The 18520-nt window shown below is 42.6% G+C and overlaps 1 protein-coding gene across 2 annotated transcripts in view; it reads left to right on the top strand.

The window, feature by feature from the left end:
- The window catches only part of FOXK1 (forkhead box K1), a 57189-nt gene extending 39251 nt beyond the window's left edge, over window positions 1-17938 (top strand). The window contains exons 5-9 of one of the 2 annotated variants that reach the window (XM_074840437.1): window positions 1512-1705; window positions 2872-3038; window positions 3729-4010; window positions 5922-6146; window positions 8400-17938. In XM_074840437.1, coding sequence (XP_074696538.1) covers window positions 1512-1705; window positions 2872-3038; window positions 3729-4010; window positions 5922-6146; window positions 8400-8620 — 1089 coding nt within the window. In that variant the 3' untranslated portion in view covers window positions 8621-17938. Of the gene's footprint in view, window positions 1-1511; window positions 1706-2871; window positions 3039-3728; window positions 4011-5918; window positions 6147-8399 lie in introns of both variants that reach the window. The other variant, XM_074840436.1, reaches the window with a different exon arrangement.
- Window positions 17939-18520: the final 582 nt, after the last annotated feature.

The following is an 18520-nucleotide window of genomic DNA, read 5'->3' as shown; positions in this document are numbered from 1 at the left end:
TCTTTCATTTTTGTTTGTTTTTTCTTTTCCCACATCAGTCACTCCTCTGCCCAGATACTTGCCTGAATCTTGCTTAAACCTTCATCTTCTCTGTTTGGCGTGACCTGTCCAAGCAGAAGCTGTCTGTCCTAAAACTGAGGTCCCAGTTTTTAATCATAACACCTTAAGTCTTCACAGATGTTTTGTTTTCCTAGTGTATCAACTGCATTGCCTAAGTCAGTTTGCAAGTTTTGAATCTCAGAATGGGAACTTGTGGAACTTTGAGTCTGTGCCTTCCTTGTGGTATTAAAGGAAATCTGATGGGCTTCATAGGAGAGTTTGGATGTCGTTAACACATGCTAAATCAAGCTTAAATGTTCACTTGAGGGCTGCTTTCGAAGTTCCAGAAACCTCAGCTCCACCTGCTTTCAGACTTTTTCTTGGCATCGCACCTCTCAGATGGGTGTTGTCATTTGAATATAATACACTAATGCAGCTGGAAAGACTGTTGCAGCTGCCGATTTCATTGTGTTCAACTGGCAGGAGCAGTACTACTTGGTGCACTTTGAGTACAGTTGGAATAAATACATTTCTGCCTCCCTGGCTTTTCCCTGCAGTTCTAATTAATTGTGGAATTCACTTCCTGCCTTAACCTGCTCGGCAGAATTGTGCTTTGCGGATGAGTTGGTGCATCCTGCTTCAAAGAGAGCTGCATTTCAGTGGAGGGTGAAGTTGCCTTTTCCCCTCCCCTACCAGTGTCATTGTAAGGCTTCAACTGTGAAGAGCTCATCTAAAGCTGCTACAAAAGCTCTTGTTTTGTTTTGAAAGTAGAAGAGGAATGAGCTTGTGCACACCTGGGCTTACTGAGCCTTTCCCCTAGCCCAAAAGACACTGCTACACCCAGTAAGAGATGTGCTTTTGCAATGAAAAGGGTAAATAGTCTTGTGAACATCTGGAGATCTGTACAGTGCTAGACTAGTACCACATAGATAATGGGTTTTTCTCAGAAGCAGCTGTCTGAGGGCATGCTGCTGGCTTGCATTATGATTACCATGAGATGCAGTGTCCTTTAGGGCATGTTTGGGCACCCTGGTGATCATTTGGCAGGTAAGCAGTTAGCACAGGCTCAGGCAATTTTTTCCGCTTGCCTAGAATAAAGCCTGTCTTTTGAGAGAGTTCTGATGTGGTTTACAGTGGTTTCCCCCTGCCTCAGCAAAAACTCTGCTTTCATTGCTTTCCACAGAAAAGTCATTGCACTGCCTGGCTCCAGATGTATTTAAGTGATGGCGTAGTACCAAGCAAACCCATCTTTCAGCATGGTTAATAGAAACTCTTGACACGTTTCCCCAGGTTTTCTCTTGCAGTTGTCCTATGACTTTGGAGCTGTGTGAGTTGAGTGACTGGTTTCTGTCTTCAACATTGATTCTGGCAGTGTGGATTTTATTGTTCTAAGCTGTGTGGTGAAACCCATTCGTCTTTGTTATATGCTTCCTCATGGCAAAATAATCATCTCATTCCTCTGCTTCCTGCAGAATTCCATTCGGCACAACCTCTCCTTGAACCGTTACTTTATTAAAGTCCCACGCTCCCAGGAGGAGCCTGGAAAAGGCTCCTTTTGGCGAATTGACCCTCCCTCTGAAGCCAAACTAGTAGAGCAAGCATTTAGAAAACGAAGGCAAAGAGGAGTGTCCTGCTTCCGAACACCTTTTGGTCCTCTCTCCTCCAGGTAACTCCAACTTCCTCTAATCTCTGCGCCAGACTCATTACAAAGAAAACAAACAAAAACTTCTCCTGAAGTACAGTGAGCAAGCTTTACTTCTGTTTATAGTTTGAGAGGTAATATAGTTAAATAGTCCTGAGGCATAATCTGAAAATTGTTCTGACTTCTTAAGTGTTTACAAAAAAAAAATATCCAGAACCAAACTACAAAAATGCATCAAATAACATATCTGTTTTGGCATCATTTCAAAGAAATTTAAAGCAGTTATCACTCGAGTAAGTGTTTTCAGATGCCAATCTCTCATTTCAGGGAAGCTGTGTTTAGATGTGGATTAGATCATAGTGGGAATAACTTTTGTGGTATTTAAAACACTCTCCTGTAGGGAAGATCAGGTTGATCGTGGCTGTCAGCAGTGAAGCAATGGGGGGTGTTCTGTGTAGCTGTTCCAGTCAGCGGTGTGACTGCAAAAGAGGAGCTGTGTGCAATGACAGCTTTCTCTGAGCCCTGTAGCTGTGAAGATAAAGACTTGCAATTCAACACTAGCTGGAGCAGTTTCATGTAACATTCCTCCCACACCTCTTCTTTTCTGTCTGTTAAAATGGGGGGGAAACAGGAGGAGAGGTTTTCAGCTGATCAACTTCTCTTTAATGACAAACAGGATAGAAATGTTCAATTCCTCATGTGTTTGGCCACGTGGGACCAGAGGTGGGAACCAAGTGGCTGGGGAGGGAGGCAGCGGGGACAAGGGGGAGCAACTGCCCTGTAAGCATATGTGGGGCCAGACACTTGCATCTACATTGCGTCTTTCTTCCTTGTCACTCTCAAATACTGACAAAGATCCTTTGAGAATGGCCTGAAGTTATAAAACTGATCTGAATGTGAGGCACTTACAGCTTCTCAGTCAGCAGTGGGTCTTAAAATGAAATCTGAAGCATACTCTGAAGGGTCTAGTTTCCTTCAGCAAGGAATAATATGACCGTATTTGGTGCTAGAGCATTTGTGAGGTTACTGTGTACCTTTCAGCTCTTCCCAGCAAGACTGTAGTGGGTAATGTGGAAGAAAGGCTGTCCTTCTGCTAGAGAATCCCGCACTGGAGATAACTCTCGGTCTCTGCTGCTGTCTTGTGGTTGAAATGCATCTACACTTGCCAACCCTACGTTCTGGTGTTTCAGGAGTGCTCCTGCCTCCCCTACTCACCCTGGCCTGCTGTCCCCTCACTCTAGTGGCCTACAGACTCCAGAGTGCCTGTCACGGGAGGGCTCACCCATTCCACACGATCACGACTTTGGGTCAAAGTTAGCCTCAGTTCCAGAGTATCGGTATTCACAGAGTGCACCTGGTGAGTAGCTCTTGTTGCACAGAGGGTGACTGTTGAGTTGCACGAAGTGCCATGCTGAGGACATGGCAGGAACGCTTCAGCCAACGTCTTACAGGAGGATCTCGGTCTCTTTCCACTTTTGTTAGAGACTTCAGACCATTTTTCTTACTGGTCTTTGGATGAGGGGGCAGGAAATAAAGGAATGTGTAGAAACACATGAGCTAACCTTGAACTAGGTGACTCTAAAGAACTGGCAGCAGAGTAGCCATGGCAGTATGAAGCTCACACTAATTTATCAGCCTTCTGGATAAGATCAGCTTGGCTACACAGAGCTCTGTGGTGCTGTGGCCAGGGCCTTGGTAATTTGTTAAGCCTTGGTTACATATCAGCTTGTCAGCTGTGCTGTAACTGGCCTGATGTATAGGGTGTTTCTGGTGAAGTTGGAAGGCAGAGCTCATTAAGTAGAGCTTCATTTTTTTGTGCTTATTGTGGCTTTTATTCACAGAAGTGCGCTCAGATGGCAAGTAAGGTTTTTGTAAGTTAGGAAAGAGAAGATGGAAGATGGTATTCTTGAAGCCTTATTTTTTGGTTTCCTACCCCTACTACAGCTAATGCTGAAGGACTGAGTATTGCAGATTAGAAGGGCATAGATGAAATGAATGGAGGCCTTTTTTCCTCTGCTATTAATGTGTGCTTCTCTCTTCTGTTCAGGATCTCCAGTCAGTGCCCAGCCAGTGATTATGGCTGTTCCTCCCCGACCATCTACTCTGGTGGCAAAACCAGTGGCGTACATGCCAGCATCAATAGTGACTTCACAACAGCCTTCATGTCATGCAATTCACGTAGTTCAGCAAGCTCCCACTGTTACAATGGTCCGAGTTGTGACCTCCTCTGCAAACTCTGCAAACGGATACATCCTCACAAATCAGGGCACGGCAGGAGGAGCTCATGAAGCTGCAGGAGCAGTGTTGGACTTAGCTGGTGATCACCGAGGTAGCTTTTCACCTTCTTTGTTACTCTGCTAAGTCTTGAGCAGGCTTGTGAGGAGGGAAGGTGTCAAACACTGTTTACTCACTGCGTGCTTGGCGCTTAATAAAAGATGTTTCTTCAGGTAAAACTTAAACCAAATAAAAGCTCATCCATTTGATTCTCCACCAGTGAGCAGGACAGCTGTGCTCCTTTGTCTGCTGTGGGGAACAAATCTAACAGACTTTGGAGGCTGAAAGAATGTGCAGTGCTTTAAATATTTATATTATCCCCAATATCAATATTATGCCTATGTATTGGTCATCTGGATGTGTTACGAAAATGGGTGCTTTTTTTTGGCCAAAAGAGATGGCCTGGGAAGGGCTGAAACTCTCTGCTTCAGGATGGCCTTGTAAATAAATGATTGAGTCCTTCTTTTTTGCAGGCCTGGATTCATAGAGGAAAGCATGTGCTTCTGGAAGTGTGCAGGCAGTGCCCCATTAAAGCAATCTTCAAAAACCAGTTACAACAAAGGCCTCTTTTCCTAAGCTGGAAATTCAAGCCTTGGGGGATTTAGTGAGTTAAATGTTCTCCTGCTGTGATCTAGACAACACCTTGTCTGCTCACCATTTCAGAAGGGCTTGGTGCTACAAGATAGATGTGTGTTGTACCAGCAGCAAGGCTAGTTATTCTGATTGCTTTTATGTGGGCAATGGTTCTTCTCCAAGGGAAAGAAAAAAATGACAAAGACCTTTTCCAACCACAATAGCAGGACCACTGGCATTTTTAGTTCAGCACTGGTTATCCTGCTTGAGTTTCACTTGCATTCTCTAGAAATTCCTGTCTGGATCCCATACATGTTCCTGAAGCACTAACAGTCGCAGCTGCTCCCTTCTCTCATTCACTAGTTCATGCTGTCACTTGTTCTTTCCCTACTTGTCCCTCTTATTCCGACTCATATCCTTTTCTAGTCTCTGCATTCCCTTTGTTTTTCCTGGTTGCTCCATTTTCCTCCCTAATCTCCCTGCTTTCCTTGCCTTTTCTGTCCCTGCTTCCCATCAGCCTGCCCGCAGGTCTCAGCTCAGTGCTTTATGTCCCATCTAACTCCACTCCTGTTGTCTACTAATGTTAAAATAGGAGAAGTCTTTTCTTCCTACAGGACTAATGAGTTTGTGCTTTCTGCCAGCCTTCTCTGCTTTGAGACCCACAGAGCCCCTGGAAGAGAAGAGTGGCTCTCCTTTCCTGCATGCCCTGCAGGAGGCTGTGCTCTTCTCTGTCACATACCTGATGACTTGACCCCTTACTTGTCCTGGGAAGTGAGACAAGTGGTTGAGTACTCTCAAACAGTTACCTCTATCCAGGAACTCACCCTCCTTTTTTTTTTTTTCCCCTTCCCTCCTGGTTTCTTCATATACTTCCATAGCTGGCAAAAGCTTGCAATTGTGGGAAGACCTCCTTTGTAAATCAACCTACATGCAGGCATGACAGCAAGCTGTTGCAGACTTTTGGCTCCAGGCAGTGTTTTAAGATCTTAATGCCTTCTCCTGCTGTGTGGTATTGAGAGTCAGGCCAATTTGCCCGTAATTACAAAGTAAGCTATGAGATTTGCAGTGACTGCTGTCCATATCACAGCTATAATGTGCCAATAAGGGAGATGATGCCTTTTTAGGACAAAGGGTCAAGCTTATAATCTTAATTTATTTTTTTCTTTTGGCTGAGTGGCTTATGCTATAAGAAAAATGTTCTTAATATTGATAGAGTATATATGCAGCAGAGAATATTTTAGTGTTTTCAAATATTTATCCCTGACCTGTGGTGCTGAGGTATTTTCACATGTGTAAGCCAGGGGTACATATCACTGCTAAAATGTTAATGAGAATAAAGCCTGCTCCTAAGCCAGGGTAGTAAATGATTGTTGTCTGTTCTATTCTTAAGCAGGCATGGATGAAAAGCCAACTATTGCATTTGCCACAATACCTACAGCCAGCCGTGTTATTCAGACAGTTGCCAGTCAGATGGCACAGGGTGTTCCAGGACAGACAGTCACGATCCTTCAGCAGGCAGCTCCAGTGACCATCGGACAGCACCAGCTCCCCGTGCGGGCAGTCACTCAGAACGGGAAACACGCCGTCCCCACCAACAGCATCACGGGGAGCGCTTATGGTAGGCTCTGTTTCCATTGCTTTCTGGTTTTTAGTTGCTCTCTGAGCTTAGCAGGTAGGTTGTAAAGCTGTAAGGCTTTTGTCTTCTTAGTATATATCAGGTTATTCCCTGTGTCCAATTCCAAAGGTATTCCAATTCTTCAGCCTCTGGAGTTAAATGTCAGTGGTAGATATCCTTCTGTTCACTTTGCCCCCTTTGCCTAGTGGAAAAGTTTTGAGATCTAGCATTGCTTCTGAAAAGTCCAGTGTCTTTCCTTTGTCCTTGCTACGCATTTATTACTACTTATACTCTCTACCTTTTGAGAGTTACTTGTTGAAACTGTTAGTGATTCTTGTGTAGAGCCCGTTTCCATTTGTTTTGTTCTGACAAACGGCCTTTGCTTTCAGCATACCAGATAATAAAATTTCCATGGTGCTCTTTAGATCTTGTGAGATATGGCTCCATAGAGTATTAAGAAAATAACCTACTCTCCCATCTTAAGGTCTTAGAGCCTGAGAGAAATAAGATCTATTTCATCAGGTGAATGAATGTAGGATTTTTTTATGTACAGGATGCGTTCTAGCCATTTGTCAAGCCTGATTTTTAAAATCCCACACTAGCTACGTCTTGGCATCCTCGTCTTATTGCTTGCTCAGCACCTCAGGTTTTGTTCGGTTAAGGATGATGACTGGGGATGGTAATACCCAGGTTTCTTACAGCCCTTCTCAATGAGATGCTAAGCATCACTGCTGTTCCAGGCTGGGGCTTATGGGGAGTTTGAAATGAAGGGCACTGGTGGGATTTTGATGGCTTTCATGAAGGTAGGAATGGTTCTACAGAATTTTCTGCCATGTCTATTTGCAGTATCACCTGCCTTGCACTTGAATTGCAAGAATCTTACTGGAGTGATGAAAAAATGGTAGCAGTACAGTTTTTATGTAACTAGGATATTAAGATATCAAATAGATCAGATAGGTGGAGTTGCTGCTACCCAGCAGTAGCGTTTGCCTAATGTAGAATCAGATAGGGTTTTATTTAACATTTTTAAGGTATTTTAATCTCACCAAAATTTTTCTAGTGCTCTCATCAAACTGGAAAGCATTTCAGTTGCATCTGAGGTTTTTTGTAAGTGGTAATGAATTTTCTGGTTCAGAAAACAGAGCCTGAGTCTCTTGACTCTTGTCTGTACGAAGTTAACTTCTCTTCAGCTACATGGTTTAAGTTCTCAAAGTCACTGAACTGTAACTGGTGACTGCCCTCATCCTTACCCTGTGTTTTTTTTCCTTCATCCTGTTGATACTCTACAGCCTCCTTCCCTTGCCTTGGTAGGAGTTGCTGGGCTTTGAGGCCTTTGTTCTGTTTGCTTTGTTTATTTATCCTAGGGCTCCTTTTTTGATGCACTTAGCAGTGAACACACCACTAATGTTCTGTCATTCCATCCTTTGCAAATCAGTCTGGAGGGCAGAGGATGTGCTGTCTCCTGAGTCCCCTTTGGCTGCCTCTGCGATTGATGCAGAGTCCAAAAACTGCATGTGTTTTGTTTTCCAAGCAGTGTTGTGTGCCAAAGCCAGTGTGTAAGCACATTCTCTGTCTGGAACTAGGAATTGTAGACATTTTTATGGAGGGTTGCTACTTAAATTGTCCATTTTTTTTTCTCACCACTTTTATTAATGAGAGGGTGAGATCTTTTGTAAGTACTGGAATACAAGATTGGGAGCCAGAAATTCCTACGTTCTGATCCCACTTCTGATGGGAACACATTTGGTTGTCTGGGGTAAGCTCTTTCCTGCCCCTTCTACAAGAGAGATGTCAGTACACTCAACATTTGGATTCTAATCTAGTTTCCCAACAGAGAGGCCTCTAAATTGAAGGCACAGCACACAGATGTTTTAGCTTGCAGGAAGTTCTGATTGTAAGTGGCCAGACAACTACCTCTCAAAGAGGTGTGCTGTAATTTTAACGGGATTGATCCTCCCCTCCTGGAGATGAATGCTTAGCTGACAGTGCCGTATTTGACAATGCATAGGAAGAAGGAAGTTCTCCTGTGAAAGGTGTTATTACCAGTTTGGTAAACTTGCACAAAGCTGAGATTGGGGGGGGAGAGGGAAAGACAAGGCTAACAAGCCTTTCAAAAGGGACTTGAAAACAGCACTTCAGTGTGTGCCAGCTATCACATTTGACTGTGGTGCTTTGTCATCTTACTTTCTGGAACAGCAAACACTTGTGCAACTTCACCATATTAATTCTCTTTCTCTTTCTTGTCCTGCTTCCCAGCTCTTACAAATCCATTGCAGCTTCTTGCAGCCCAGGCCAGCTCATCCACTCCTGTTGTAGTCAGCCGGGTGTGTGAGACAGGGACCGAAGAGACAGCAGCAGCCTCTTCCAGTGAACCTGAAGTGAAAAGACCCCGGATAGAAGAGTCCAGTGGAGCCGTCCCAGCCCAAACTGGAGTCATCACGTCTGCAATGCCACAAGGACAGGCAACCAGTGAATGAAGAACCGGTGGGAGGAGCTGGAGTGATACAGGGTGGGCATGGGATAGCAGGAGCCCTAAAGCAGCTTTCAGAGAAAACAAACCACAACTGTAACAGCTCAAAACATAGTGGATAAAGAGCTCTCTTTAAAGTCAGATTTTCAAATGGGAGGACAACAGCTGTTAGAATCACAAGGTGCCAAAAAGAATGGAAAACCCCTCCCAAGAACCCATATCTGGAACTCTGTTCTGTCTTTACCTATGGGATATTTTTTCCTTTTTATTTTTTTTAATTCAAAAAAATACAGACAACTGATTGTATGACTGCTGGGATATTTTTTTAACTGTCTTTTCCCCTTTTGGCTCCAAGGGAATGGGATTTGCAGCTCAGCATCTAAAGGAATGTAACACAATTACAGTCTGCTCCCTGGAAAGAAAACTCCTCATTTTCTATGCCTTAATACTGTGCTTCTCAGAGCTTTGAACCATAGGACCATTTTAAAAAGGCCACCTAAGGCAATCAAATGCTGAAAGATGGGTGCAGTATCTCACAACAACATTAAAGAAACATGGTACCAAGCTTAAAGAAAAAGGCAAATTATTTTGTTTTTTAAAACAGAAAAATTCTGAATATGAACGAATGTTTATTTATGTGGGGATTCAGGAGGAAGAGCTACAGGGCTCAGCCACCTGGATTTTCAGATGCAATTTCTTTCCATTCCCTCTGAGGGAGAATAAGATGACAGAGGAACTGTATTAAATTGGTTCCTGTAAAGATATTAAAAACAAAGGGTTTTGTACCTTCAATGATTTCTTACAATTATTCATCGCTTGCTCTGGACAACAGCCAAAGTATCTTGATGACTGAGGATCACATGGGGAAGGGTGTCTTCAAAAGGTTCTGTGTGCATTTGATTGACCACATCCTGTGCCGGAGCACCAGGTTTTGTTCAAAATGGCACTGTAGGTGAAGATATTGCCATTGTTTCTGTGAACTTTAGAAAATATTGGTTGGTTTTCTGCACTAAAGCAGTCTGCCTTCACCTCCCAGTGGTAGTGTGGTCCTCAACTAAATGAACGATGGTCGGGAGGCCAGGGCTGGATTGAAGTCTGTCACTGACCCTCTGCCATGGCTAACAGCAAAGCTCCTGTGTTGTTCTTCTGAGACGGAAGTTGAGACCTGGAGTGAGAGGCAGCAGAGTTCGTACAGTGTTTAATATAAATTCTGTAAGGGTATAGAGACCAAGGCGAAAGAGGCCTTTTATTTTCCATGTGGCAAAAGTCACTGGAGGCTTTCAAACAGGTTTTCCAAAAGGAATTTGGAGGTTTCCTTTCAATGCCAGGCTCCCTCTCCCATCTCTCCTCCCTTGAGGACTATTTGGGTTGGCCAGTAGGAGGAGGCTTTTACTCAAACTGTATTCCAGGCTCTTCATGTAGTACAAGTACGTCTCTAGTAAAGCAGATCTGAGTCACTTCAGCCACGTGGAACAGTGGGGGTGTGTGATACCTTGTGACTAGCAAAGAAATCAAGCCCTGCGTAGCCTCCAGCTAAGCCCTGGTTTTCTGCCTGTTTGCAATCCCCTTGGCTAATGTCTTCTGGCAGCACAGCAGAGATCTCTTAATTTAGAAAATGTTATGGCTTTGGTAGCGGCGAAAGAGACTTAAGCAGGATGGGATATGTCTTTGGTAGGTTATCCCCCTATCTGTTTTGATTTATTGTCAGGTTGCTGTCTTGCACAGTCTTGACAGTACTATCTCAGAGCAGAGAGGCAAGCCCACTGCAAAAAGATTTCCCCGATGTGCAGTAAATGATACTGTCAGTATGTCCGTGGGGATTAGGGGGTAAGGCACAACCATTCAATGTCTGCTGGAATCTGGGGAGGGGGAGGAAGTCTGCAAGGTAACAGCTGGCATCACCTGTTCTCTTCTGGGTTTCCTTTCTCTTTGTCAAATCCTATTCAATAGCCAAGTCCCACTGTTTGAATAAAGCCCAGCCATGTTTTATTCTCAAGCCAATTGCTTTGTGAGAAATACTTCTGAAAGAAGGGAAGATTGCTTGGTCTCGTGATTTGTGGTTATTTTCTGCGGTTAGAGGCACACAAAATATTCAGCACAGTTCATTTATCTACAGCTAGGCTTTCGTAATTTAGGTGTCTGCCTTTAGTGACAAGTTATTAGATTGGATTTTAGTACTTTGAAATGATTTTGTGAAGGAGGATTGTTACAGACCATGAAGTAATTGAAGTGGGCCAGCCTCCAGCTGTCACTTTTCCTGCTAGGAAGGCTAGGTGTGGCACAGTGGAGAAGCACACGGATTAGCTCCATCTTCTGTAGCCTTTTCAAAGCCAGAATTCAACAAAACGGACTTCAAGGAAGAACGCACAAGTGAGAGTGCAGCATAGTTTCTGTGATTAATCATTACTGCTGATTTAGATACAGGCACGCCTCTGAAACAGCCCTGAGGCTAGGGAGCTTTCCTGAAGCAGAAGAGTCTTTGGGTTTCCAGTATGTTGGGTGAGTCAGCGCAAGATGAGCAACCAACAGAATACTGTTTGGAATGTGAAGCTGCCAGAGTTTTGTGGATTTTTCGTTACTGCTGCTTTTCTCTTGGAAAGGCTGAATAATTAGGCCCTAAACTTCTATAAACTAGTCCAGCACCATAGAAATATATCGGCTGAATCAGTGTTTTCATACACCAGCTGCTGTTTCATCAATACCTCTTGAAAGTCCATCCTCAGGTTGCATGTATAGATCTGCCGCTTCAGTATTTAGAACAGAATAACACTTTCTTACTCTTCTTTTGTGGCTCACAATGCCTGCTGGTTAAAATGTGAGTTGAGGATAAGCAAATATGTTTGATCTGTTCACCCATTCTGCTTGAGGTGTCTGGAACTTGTCAGTTCATCCTGTCGGGGGATTTTTGCTTTATCAGTCTGCTGCATCCCCCTCCTCCCATAGGAAGCAGCCATGCCGCTTGAAAACTGTTGTGGTATGTTTGCCTATACATTGTCTGTATCGTTGCCTGATATGAGGTAAAATAACAGTTCTTACTAAATCCTGTTGAGAGCTGTGGAAAAATGTGGTTCCTCATCTGGAGCACATGAGATGGGGACATCTTGTTTCAGGCTTCCAGATTAATTCTTCCAACACACTGCTCAATCTGAAAGACAGCACCACTCTTCTTACATATCAGTCTTGATTCCCCAGGTTTTCAGTTCTGAGCACTGCAGATCAATGTGATAGTAGAATTAATTCTTCAGCTAGAAAGAAAATGCTACCACAATGGTTATATGCAGCACTCGGATTACTTTAAATTCATCTAAGTTGTTTCTATCGTCTAAAAAGTTGCATCTCATGTCCTCAATTATATTAACTGAGGGAGGTTTGAGGGGGAGAGGAGTAGGAGGCTTTCCTGCATCTTCTGTCTGTATAACGAAGGTCAGGGCATGTTGAATATTTAACCTGCTATATCTTAAACTTGGGAGAACTTTAAAACTGACTTCTTAATGTGTGAATTTGTTTTTCACCATTATCTTTTTTTTTTTTACCTTGGGCAGTGACAAAGACTAATTTTACTTTTGTGGTCAGTTTGTAGCAACTTTTGTTGTCTCAGTTTGCGAAAGCTGAATGCAGTTATTCTTGATTCTTATTCCACTGGAATTCCTTAGTTATTATTTTGTCTTGACCTTGGCTCTTGTAATACAGGAAGTTTTTTTTACAGTGAGATCAATTTAATCTGATTTAGTGATAACACAATACAATGCTGAGCACAGAATTGAGGTTCATGATTAGCTCATATATTCTTTTCAATTCCTTCCCATATTCCTCCCTCCCCCATACCATTAACGCTGTCCCCTGTAGCATATCCAGTCATTTTTATCCGCTGACAGGAGCAGCACCTTGCATTAAGCTCTGCCTGAGGACTCAAGGATGAAAATACCTGTGGGATACATGGAGCTCCAGAGCAGGCTGAGAAAGGTCAATTTGGTCACCCTGTATTTAATTTTCATGCTGTGTTTTAGATGTTACTGTTGGGCACAGCTTGTTCAGGAGTGTGTTTTCAGAGATGTGTTAAAGCTTTTTAAGAGGAAAGAAATAGTTAAATAACAGCTGAAACCTTTACAGTGCTTCTGCAATCAGTGTCATGGTCTGGCTTCAGCTTTTGGTGGGGTAAACTTGGTTTTGCATGTTTTAGACATCTGTCTTGTGTACTGACTTAGAACTGTCATTCAGAGTTAAGTTCCACATTTTTCCCCTTTTTCAGTAGGGAAATGCCAGCAGTAAAATAAAACTTGAAGCACAGAAGGCTAGGGACCTATATCTAAGCAAGTGAGAGCATCTGACCTGAGCTTTCATACAGTGTGGTGTGGAACACTTTTCACTGACCACTGGGGATGTTAAATTGATGTTAGAGCTTTTCATCTGTGTTAGCAAGGGGGTTTCCCAATGAGGTATTTGATACCACTCTGATGCATGCTAATGTGTAATGAACGTCAAAATGTAGGGTGAAAGGAGAAACGTTTCCCTGCCATACCGAGGTTTGGGGATCTTAGATGACAAGGATTTAATCTAGCAGTAGTTCTGTACCTTTCCACAGAGGATCAAAAGCTGTTTCTTCAAGCTTATTGCATTTGAGGGTTAAATTCCAACTGGTTTCCAAACTTTGCTTCTGACGTTTATAGTTTATCACTGTGATAAACATAGATCACATGAAACTGCACTATTAGGGAAGATCAAATCTCTGTTTGTCTCTGCCATCGGCTAGTCATAGAAATATAGAATAACTTTGGTTGGAAGAAACGTTTGGAGGTCTCTGCTATAATCTCCTGCTGAGAGCAGGTCCAACTAGATTACATTGCTGTGACCTTGTCCAACTGAGGTTTGAATGTCTCCAGAGACAGAAGTTCCGTGACTGTGGTCTCTGATCCACTTTGGCCACCCATGAGGTGAAAACTTTTTCTCAGCTGTCTAAGAAGAATTTCCCATGCAGCTGCATGTGTTCGTTGCCTCTTGTCCTATCACATCTTCACACCCCTGAAGAGCCAAGCTCTGCATCTTCCAAATAGTTGAAGACACCAGTAAGATTTTTCACCATTTGTTTCCTTTTCTTAAGGCTGAACCAACCTGGTGGTCTCGGTCTCTTCTTATACATCACATGCACAAGACCCCAGGGCATCATGTGGAATTGCTGCAGAAGGTCCCTTGCTGTCTTGTACTGGGAAGCCCAAAAACTGGGCACAGTAATACAGATAGGACCTGACAAATGCTGGATGGAGTTGAAGAACCACTTTCCCTGGCCTGCTAGCTGCACTTTTGCAAGTACAGTCCAGTCTCTTTGATCTTTTGCTGTGAGACAAGTGTAAGAAACGAGTCGCAAAGTGAACTGGATTGCATTTGTACATATGCAACCAGCTTGTCCCTCTCCTCTAAGGAAGAGTGCCAGCTTGGGTCTTGGAGCTTTTTGAACAAGAGGCAGCACTGAAGGATCCTGATCGCTTTTAAAAATATCTGTGCTTTACCTTATCAAATCATAGTTTCAATCCAGTGTGGAACTTGCCTTGAGTTTCTAGCCTGTTGTAAAATCCTTCAGGCTTTTTAGTCCCACTGCTAATAAGTTGGACTAGAGCATTAAGAATGAACCTCTGAAGGAACATGACTAGCTTCATAATTTTGCCCTTGCTGCACACTGAGCTTTTGAGTTTGCAAATGTCATCCTGCAACAAATGATCTGTTTTCCCTTGCCAGCCAGTCTCTCAGGCAGCTCCTGTTTCTGCTCCCCATCACAGTTTTTCCCCTCTGTAGTTGTTTTTCAACTCCAGAGCCCTTTAATCCAGCTCCTAATTTAATGCCATTGCTTGAAGGTCTGCATCTGGTGAGAATCTGTGTGTCAGGTTGCAGTTATACAACAGATTATTCAGTCATGTAACTCTTTGTTTCCTTCTGGGTGAAAAATTATGCCAAAGCTGCTACTACTATAGCATACACTACTGTTGTGAAGTGTAGCTTACAATGGAGCCAGCTGTGCTGCAGAAAACAGTTACACTACAAGGTTGTCTGGATTGCTGGAATTGATGGAATTGGGAAGTGATGCCTTCTTTTGATCTACACCTGATCAGAACATAGCTGTGACTTTGTGCTGGAGCACCTCTCTGCAGCTGCCTAGTGGCTATTTGGCTGTGATCAGTTAGATCAGCATCTCTCTCTGCAAGGCGGGTTATTTGCAGGACAGTGCATGTGTTTGTGCACACGGGTGTGGGTATATCCATGTACGATAATCAGCAGTGGAAAGTACCTAGCTGTGATTGTGGGCTTTCTCTGTTAGGGTGTCTTTCATGGGGCAGTAATACAGCAGTGAGCATTTAACTTTGGCCTGAGTAAGACATTTTGAAAACTACTTGGTTTTCTTGGAGCACTATATTTAAATTCCAAATTTTTAATCAACTTTTAACCTTTGTATTTATATGTTCAGAAAATTCTTTTGATACCTTTTCAATTTACCAACACTGAATTAAAACCCTTCAGAATGTATGGCTGGTCCTCTCCTTACATGTCACTTTAAGCTTCAGAGCCTGAGGGTAGTTGTGCCAAGTCTACCCCTTTGCTCTCAAGATAGAAAAAAACATTGACAATTGATGGGTGACAGCTAAGGAATAAACCCTTTAAATATTTTTTTCAGAGAATATTAAATTAGATCTGTGTAAACATAAAATTTATATTTATTAAGGTGTGTGTGTGAACGTGTGTGTCAATATAGATATATAAATGGTCCATGACTATTTCTTTCTCTTAAACGGTACTTTACACAGACTTTTATACAGTATGTTGGTAAATTCCTGCACCAGGCACTGACTCTAAAAGAATGATGTACCTATTTTTGTAACGAATGTGAGCAGCCAGTAGAAGCAGCTTTAACTTCAGCGATTGCTTTCATTCCTCTCGCAGAGCAGAAGAGATGGCTTGGTACTTGCATCTTCCTTGTGTAGGAGCCCTGCTTCTGGCTTTGCCATGCTTTCAGCAACCCCAGTCTGTGCTGCTTTTCTGGCAAGAAAATCCCCCAAATGGCATTAATGAAAGCTGGAATCCTTTCTTGTCTCAAATTATCTCTAGATGCGGTATTGGGGAGTTCTTTACAGGTTCTGCTCTGTAAGTAATGGGACCTTATTTCTAACAGGGAAGATTAATGGAGGGTCCATGAGGATGCTGTAAGGCTGAGGAATTCTTCCCTGTCTGACTGTCAGGTGGCTAAGCTAACCCTGGGGCACTATGAAATAGTTGGGTTTTTTCCTCTGTGGTGAGATTATTCTCCTTTTATGATGCTTCTGTCTCTTCATGGGGCATGAGGTGTGTGTATATCCCCTTAAAAACAAATGCATAAGAGTTTTCCTAATGTTCCCATTCACAAGGAGTAAACTTTACCTAACTGGCCAAATTTCAGTCATGGTTTAACTCCACAAGAATCACTAAATTCACAGAAGTGTGTGTTTTGATCCACTTGGGCCTTTTGAGAATTATTCTTAAAAGCAGGTGATACTTGGCTTCCTAATCCTAATTGCTCTTCCAGAAGCAGAAATTCCTTTCTCTGTAAGGACCTGAGTGAATGCTTCACCACGGTGTTTACTGTCTGGTGACTGGGCTTTGATACTTGAGGGAGGACAGGATTGGTGGTAAGAAGAGTAACCAGAAGAGGAGCAGTGAAAGTGAACAGCTTTCCTCCTCAGCAGAAAACAGCCTTTGTGAAAACCAGACTTGCTCTAGTATTTGGTTACTACTTCATATCTGCTGCTGAATTAAGTAATGCACCTTTGCTGTGATCTAGAGCTTTCAGTCCTGCTTCTACTCCACCTCAGTTTCACTTAAAGCAGTCTGAAACAGAGCCTTCCTTAAAGCAAAGGGCAGCCTTGAGGAGAAATGTCTGTTAGCTGGAGAATGAGAAATTGAGCAGAAAAAGTGAGATTTCCTTCTGTTTCACTGCCTTGCTGCTAGAAGTCTGGTGCAGAACATCCTAATGTTCTGCTGATTTATATACAGCTCTTCAGAGATGGACAGGCTGCTAAGTAGGCAAGTTGGCTCTATAGCAAATGAGTTACTGTAAACCTAAACTCACTTCATCTCTTTCTCCCCAAAATGGGCTTGAAGTAGAGGGAACCAGAGTATTGCTTGTAAGATCTTGTTGCTTTAATGGAAAAGAAAACTGAGAATGTAAAAAAAAAATATATATATATATAATGATACAGAAAATGTGGCTTTAAAATACAAAAATCTTACAAGACTGAATGTTTTCTTGGGTTCTGGACATACCATTTATACTGCGATGAGACTGGCCTTGTCCAGCCTGCCAGCCAACCTCTGCATAGCCAAAAAGAGCATTTTAAGAGCCTGTAGCTATCCAAAGGACTGTTATCCAAAGGAGTGTTAAAAGTTGTCTAGGGATAAATCAAAAGATGTATGTGGGCAGTGGATGGTAAAGCTGGAAATTCAGATCCAACTCTGAATATTTGCTTTAAAAAAAAAAAATCAGAAAAATCTGAATCTCCCCCTGTTCTGCAGATACACATTCCCACTGAGTCCTTAGGGGAAGGCTGCAGTGAGACAAGGACCTAAACTCAGTGGCTTGACAGAAGTGTTCTGCTACAGAGATGGGGGGAGCCTTACCCCTTTCACCTGGATTTGGCACTTAAATTAAGGATGGGGATGGATGGGGGAACTAAAGCCATGCTTGCATTTCAGTTCCTGGTGTTGCCTGTACAAGACACCTCCAGCCAGACGTTTTGGTGTTCATGGGGGTTTTTTTACAGCTGATATCAAAAGTATTTTTTGTGACTTGTTTTCATTACCAGTGCTTTTTAAAAAGCAGATGTGTATCCCAAGGGGGAAAGCTCCATCTGGGGCAGTGGATGTAAAGCTCATCATCTTTATCCAGCCATGTTGCAGCACTGCTCCTGTGAGATGCTTAACTGCACAGGCAGACCATGGCTCCCACAAGGGGTGGGAGAGTGTTCTGGTCATGCTGAGGAGGCTGCTGCTCACCGGAGGAGATGGCAAGTACAAGCATCCGAGGAGCAGGACCTGCATTTCCACATCAAATGGGATACAGTGGTTTTGTTTTTCTTAATATGGAGCCATACATTTTTTTAAGTAATTTGAGATCTGAATGTGATTTCTAATGTATCAAGAACGTTAATATTTTAAAGCTATAACAAAGTTTTAAATTTCTACTATTTTTTTCATTTATTTTAACTGTTCTGTTATCTTAATTTGATGTATGTGGTTGGGGAATGTTGCTTCTCCTCTTAGCATTTGTTTCTATAACCAGAAATAAAATTATATATGAAAGAGAAAATGCCCTGGAATTGCTTGCATCCTTCCAGTGTAGTATTGTAACAGGGTTAAGATTCCTGCATCAGTTTGTGTTGTATCTACCCCTTCCCACAGTGCGAGGGGACAGTGATTTAGTATTTTTCTCCTTTTCTTTCATTAAATGCTGTAGGAGGGAAGTACATGTCTGAACACCTTGCACTGTTTTAGAGTTCACAGATACCCTGCTTTTGATCCCTTGTCGGTTATTTGGGAAGCTGTTAACTTGCAGCAGAGTGAACATGTGTATGTGTGTGTGTGTTTGAGATCATAATGCTTCCCCTGGGGATTATAAACTATAGCTCTAGCTTTCATTTTGTCATGAAGTGAAAAGTTGGTGTTCTGAAAGATAAACTGTTTCAGTGTTTTTTCCTTGTAATCTGTAATAATTGTTTCATTTAAGAATGAGGTCAGAAAATAGTTCTTTATCTACTTTATAGTTGCGTTTTTCCTCCCTTGTCCTTCTAATGGAGCTACAATGTAAGTTCAGGGTTTATTTTGACTAAAAGTCACTATGAGCTCCAAAATTTAATTGGAATATCTTTTTAAGGCCTCAGTTGATATAAAG

Source organism: Strix aluco, chromosome 15, assembly GCF_031877795.1.
Source record: "Strix aluco isolate bStrAlu1 chromosome 15, bStrAlu1.hap1, whole genome shotgun sequence".
Taxonomy (NCBI): Eukaryota; Metazoa; Chordata; class Aves; order Strigiformes; family Strigidae; genus Strix; species Strix aluco.
This window is presented reverse-complemented; position numbering and strand designations above follow the sequence as displayed.